This window comes from Coffea eugenioides, chromosome 3, assembly GCF_003713205.1.
Source record: "Coffea eugenioides isolate CCC68of chromosome 3, Ceug_1.0, whole genome shotgun sequence".
NCBI classification, from domain to species: domain Eukaryota; kingdom Viridiplantae; phylum Streptophyta; class Magnoliopsida; order Gentianales; family Rubiaceae; genus Coffea; species Coffea eugenioides.
The window spans coordinates 8,661,937-8,667,458 of record NC_040037.1 but is presented as its reverse complement, the minus strand read 5'-3'; the positions used below and the strand labels follow the sequence as shown (position 1 = coordinate 8,667,458).

At 35.5% G+C, this 5,522-nt stretch overlaps 1 protein-coding gene across 1 annotated transcript; it reads right to left on the bottom strand.

Moving 5' to 3' along the window:
* LOC113767083 (cytochrome P450 81E8-like) lies at nucleotides 1–3,284 on the bottom strand. The gene is made up of 2 exons (XM_027311256.1): nucleotides 2,273–3,284; nucleotides 1–870 (listed from the first exon to the last, which is right to left on the bottom strand). Exons 1-2 carry the CDS (start codon nucleotides 3,149–3,151, stop codon nucleotides 253–255), a joined length of 1,497 nt encoding a protein of 498 aa, XP_027167057.1. The 5' UTR covers nucleotides 3,152–3,284; the 3' UTR covers nucleotides 1–252.
* Between the last annotated feature and the right edge of the window lie 2,238 nt (nucleotides 3,285–5,522).

The window sequence follows — 5,522 nt, the reverse complement described above, 5'->3', positions numbered from 1 at the left end:
CACAAGATTCAACAAAATAGACCAATCATCTCTTTTAACATGCTGTTTATTATGATTCTTGTGATTTTGAGCAGCAAATTTTTCGAATTTTGCCTCTCTTTTCCCTCCTTTCTGCTCAAAGCGTTTATGAGTTAATCATTACATCCCCATTGGCAAGAGATAGACTCAAGATTTAGTAAATCAAAAGAACCAAAATAAACTTCTAACATCATTCGAATAAATTAAGCATAAAGGAGCCATGTTTGGCGACATTCAATGATCTTCCGAAAGAATCCTGTCAACGAATTCTCTCGCTTTGCATTTCGCCTCCAATGGCTCTGCTTTATGTGTGGTGATCCCTATTCCTTCAGCCAAATCAACCTTCTTTGGACCAACCCTCTGCCACTCAAAACATTGTATCAATGATCCTAAGGCCGCACCAACCACGCGGTGTGCCAGGCCTGCACCAGGGCAAGACCTTCTTCCCATTCCAAAGGGCATCAGCTTGCTTGGTTCCACTTGTAGACCTTCAAATCTCTCCGGCTTGAAGCTTGTGGGATCATCCCAAACGTCGGGATCCCTGTGGATTTCCCATGCATTTACCAGCAACATCGTCCCACTTGGCAAGTCATATCCCCCAACTCTGCAATCTGCAGAAGCCTCGTGGGGTACAAGGAGAGGTACTGGAGGGATTAAACGAAAAGTCTCCATGATGATGTTGTGAAGGTAAGGCAACTTTGGTAAATCTTGTTCATGAATTAAGCGATCCTTTCCAAGATGAGTATCGAGTTCAGTTCTTGCCTTCTCCAATACGTTGGGATGGTTAAGTAGAAGAGACATTGCCCATTCCATTGTCGCTGCTGATGTATCTGTTGCAGCAAATAACAGGGCCTGCATTCATAAACTATTTAGTTTTGAGATTTGCATGGATAAGTATATGGTTTAATTCCCTTTTTGATAATGAAAACCTCTAGTATAGTAATCGGAGGAATCGAAGGTTCATTTCCATGTGCAGAAGTTTATATCCATTATAGGGAGATTAATGCAAAATTTTCTAAGAAATTTGTGTGGGAACCAACAAGCTTAATTCTATAGAGGACTTTTTCGAAATAACTCAAGTTTTTTGGGGCTCCAATTCATTTTTATTGGGTTAATTATAATTTGCCCCTTGAAAGTAAGGTTTACTGATACTTTGCCCAATGAATGAAAAGAATCTACACATTACTCCACGGATAGGGATATAAGAAAAGCATGTATTACTCTTTGAGTTGTGTGTCATTCGACTAACACACCCTTGGATGTTAAGAAAAAATGAAAGAAAAATAAAAAGAACTAATTTTGTTCCCATTTACACCCCGGCCAGATCCCCGAGTTGGACGAAAATATCACCTATTAATTGAGTCATTAGTTCTAGGAAACAATGTAACCAGAAAAAATGAAAAGACTTCAGCATAAATGAAGTGAAAAAATTTATCATTTACTAAAAAAACCTAAATTTCATTTCATCTTATCCATTTTATGCTCTTTGATATCATCTCCCTTTGGTATGCATCAATACCTAATTCATGAAGGGAAAATATTAATCATGGTGAAAGGAGCTTTTTTGGCACAGCTGCATCTACTTTGATCATGAACAATTTTTTTACAAAGGTTTTTTTTTTTTAAACTAAGAGGATTTGAACTTAAAACCTCTTACTTACAATTCCTCCCATCTTATCATCCTATCCAACCCATTCCTTCTGAACAATTATAAGTCTTGTTATGCGTGATTTATAATAGCTAGAGCTGATATCCATCTTCATGTAATTCGGAATATATGTGATTTATAATAGCAAGAGCTGATCAAAAAGATTGTTTGTCTTCTTGCACACAAGAAAAGTTGAATTCAACTGCGCAATGAATAGGCTACAAATCATACAGCGAGACAATTGCTGCATGAAGGGCATAACAATCCAAGATTTTTCTACTCTAAGATGGTCCCCGACATTCGCAATTTTTCCACCATAAAACCAAGGATAAAATATTTCTTTCGGTCCAATGTGTAGATTATTATCATTCAGGTTGACAAAGTTTCAATGGACCCCATTTTTAGGGGGGCAAAGTGCAATTATCCCTTTTGTTGAAACCACACATTGTATATCTCTTGCCGATGGTGGTCCATATCTAAACTATGTCTCGAGGGTGTATCTGAAATGCAATCTGGTTTCATATTATTCACGATCCAACAGAATGGTATGATCCCAACAACAAAAGAATGTAACATGAAATCTGAATTAAGTGTAATTAATCTTACCAAGATATTTGCTTTGATGACTTCATCGTCGTAGCATTCTGGCTGTGATTCTTGCAAGGTCAGCAAATGATCAATCATGGTATTCTTGCTCCTGTCACAACGGTGTTCTTCAATCAGACCTTGGAAAAATACATCTATCTCTTTACCTATCCTCGCCAAACTCTTTTCAAAATTCTTGTAATCTACCCATCTCAATAATGGCAAGAAATCTCCAGGATTTGATGCACCAGCGCTTTCAAAGACTTTGCGAATAAGGCCCCGAAATTTCTTAGCCTCCTCAGTGTCCTCACCTTCACCAAAATATCGCTTCCCAGTAACCATCCTCATGATTACATTAAAAGAAAGCTCCGAAAACTTGGATTGCAGCTCGACTTTTCCGAAATTATTGTCAGAGATTTCATACAAATTTCGGAGCAAACGCATGATTTCATCTTCTCGAATGGAGAGGAACATGCTGAGACGAGTAGGAGAAAGTATTTCATTTGTAAATAGCTTGCGAAGGTTGCGCCAATGGTCACCATGGGGGACATCAATAATATCAGAGTAGTTGTAGCCTACATACTTGCCTAGGATTAAACGGGGCCGGTTCGCCAGCACGATGTCATTCTTGGTGAAACATTCCTCCACCATGGATGGTGATGACACCACCACCACAAGGCGGGTGCCAAACCATAAAGAAAATATCGGGCCACATTTTTGAGACAATTTGTGCAGGGTGCGGTGGAGAGGTTGTTTTATGAGGTGAAGATGGCCTATTATCGGGAGAGCTGGTGCCGGACTTGGGGGGATATTTTGGCTTCTTCTTTGCCAAAACTTGAAAACTAAAGCCAAGAGTAAAACACAGAATACTGCTGTGTTTAACAAAGTAGTTTCTTCCATGCTTTGCTCAGTCTGCTGGGAACTTGTATGAAATTCTATAGAGAATACGTGTGTACGAAAATAAGTATTTATATGAGGTTGCAGGGCTGATGCGGTTGGAATACTTATATCATGATGCAGGGTAAGTTTGATTGCAGGTGTAATCGTACCATAATTTCACGTCTAGATTGGACCAAATGCTCGGTCCAATTTGGATCATTCACTTCAAAGTTATAAAAAGTTGTGATAAACAACACAAATAGAACCAAGCTGTTACACTTACACCAGGAACTGTAAAGGCCAGCAAATGATTTCTCTGAATATTGCCCAAATTAAATGTCAAAAAAATAAGGAAGGTGGGGAGTTTTTTTTTTTTTTTTCAAATGTAAGTGGGAGGTCTCAAACCTGAAACCTCTCACTTATACTCCCTTCTTCCCGGACTACCTAACTCATTCCTCCCTCCATGTCATTCCTCCCTCCAAGTGAGGAGGGCTTTGTCTTTCTAGACTTGTGCAAAAAAAAAAATTAAAACATGGCTGAGCTGGCCAAAAATTGCTTTCAAGTCCCTGCTGCATCTATTGTGCATATATATTGTTTTTAAAAAAGTTGATATTAATATGTCCATACGTGTTTCATAAATATAACTCCCCTTATATTTTATTAGAAACTTCACATATGTAATGTCAAAATAATGGTAGAAATTGAATCATATTTTATTTTGATGTTCTCTGCAAATTTCTATAACTTAATAAGTTTAAAGTTTGAATGGCAGAATTTTTGCTAGGAATGTTTTATAAATATCCTTGTATCCCTTACAAATTTCAATAAAAAAAAGTCCAAATTTAAATTTAAGTTAGAAACTTTTTTATTTTTTCCGTTCAGTAACATATTTCAAATATTCTATTCCAATAGAGGCGTGAAGGAATAAAATTCATGCGACCTTCTAGTAAACTGAGAACATAAATTCCCATTCGTTCTAATCATTCTATATATATCAGTGAAGAATAAACTAATAATGGGATTTTTTAATAAATGAAAATTTAAAAATGCTAGGGAACGTCGCAACCAATAATTTTTTTAAAGTATCACAACTGCCAATTTTTTTTCAATTAATAAGTCTAAAGCAGTTTTTAAATTAAATGTGTTACCTAATTTAAGTAAAAGCTGTATAATTAAAAGTGCTGACTAATTTAAATAGGAGCTGTGGATAAGAAATAAAAATGTTGTTTAATTGTAACTGAAATTATATTTAATAAAAAAAAGAAATAATAGTAAAAAATGATACACTAATTTATTATATGAATTAGCCAAAAAAGATAGCAAACTAATATTATTTTATTGGCCTGGTAGTTGAACAATTCAATTCGTCATTTTTCACCTATGGAAAGTGTAGAAAATAGGCCACATAGTATAATGCGTCTACAGAGTAGTGTCTCCCATCACAAAAAAAAAAATATATTATCGAATAAACAGTAATATCTAGAAATATGTTCTAGAAATCGATGGTTTAATCCAATGGAAAATGAGAGGTCAACTTATATAAAGGGTTGTCCCATGTGTGGGGTACAGTGATATTAGTTATTAATTTCAAGAAAATTGAGAGGACGAAAGCGCGTTCCAAAATTCCTAAGATTAATATTATAATCTAATCGCAAGGAGGTCTAATTGTAATGTATTGCGACATTTTAGGATAAACATTATAACTGGAAGATGTTATCTTTTTGCGTCCTTTTCTTAATCAGAAAAATTCACTTTTCGTTTCTAAACTTTGAACTAGAAACACATTTCATTTTCAAACTTTTACACGCAACATATTTAGTACATGAATTAATAAATTCTGACCACATTTAGTTCAAAATTTATAAATTGTTCAATTTGGACGGGAAAAACTCACACGTCTAGCACGTGGCCGTTAAGAAAAAAATAATTTTTTAGTCAAAATCAATGGTCACATGCTAGACATGTAAGTCTTCTCCGTCCAAATTAAACAATTTACAATTTTTGGACTAAATGTGATCAGAATTTATTAATTCATATACTAAATATATTATGTTTAAAAATTTGGGAACGAAATGTGTCCCTAGATCAGAGTTTTAAGGAAGAAAAGTGAATTTTTCCCTTTTCTTAATAGTTGGTACTTTTGTGGGGAGGCTTGAAGGAAACATTTGTGAATCATGTGCCAACTACAAGGCACATAAATTCTTAATCTACAGTGTCCCTTACACCAGTGACCCAGTCAGAGATGTTAATGAATTATGAATGAATCAAAGTGATGAAAGAGGCAGCCATCGGTCATTCCGTCATTATTGACAGTCCACTTGGAGAGAGTCAGAAAGTCACTAAGGAGAGTAAAAGGGGGAAGTAATTAGAAGCTTCTTTCTTACAACTTTTC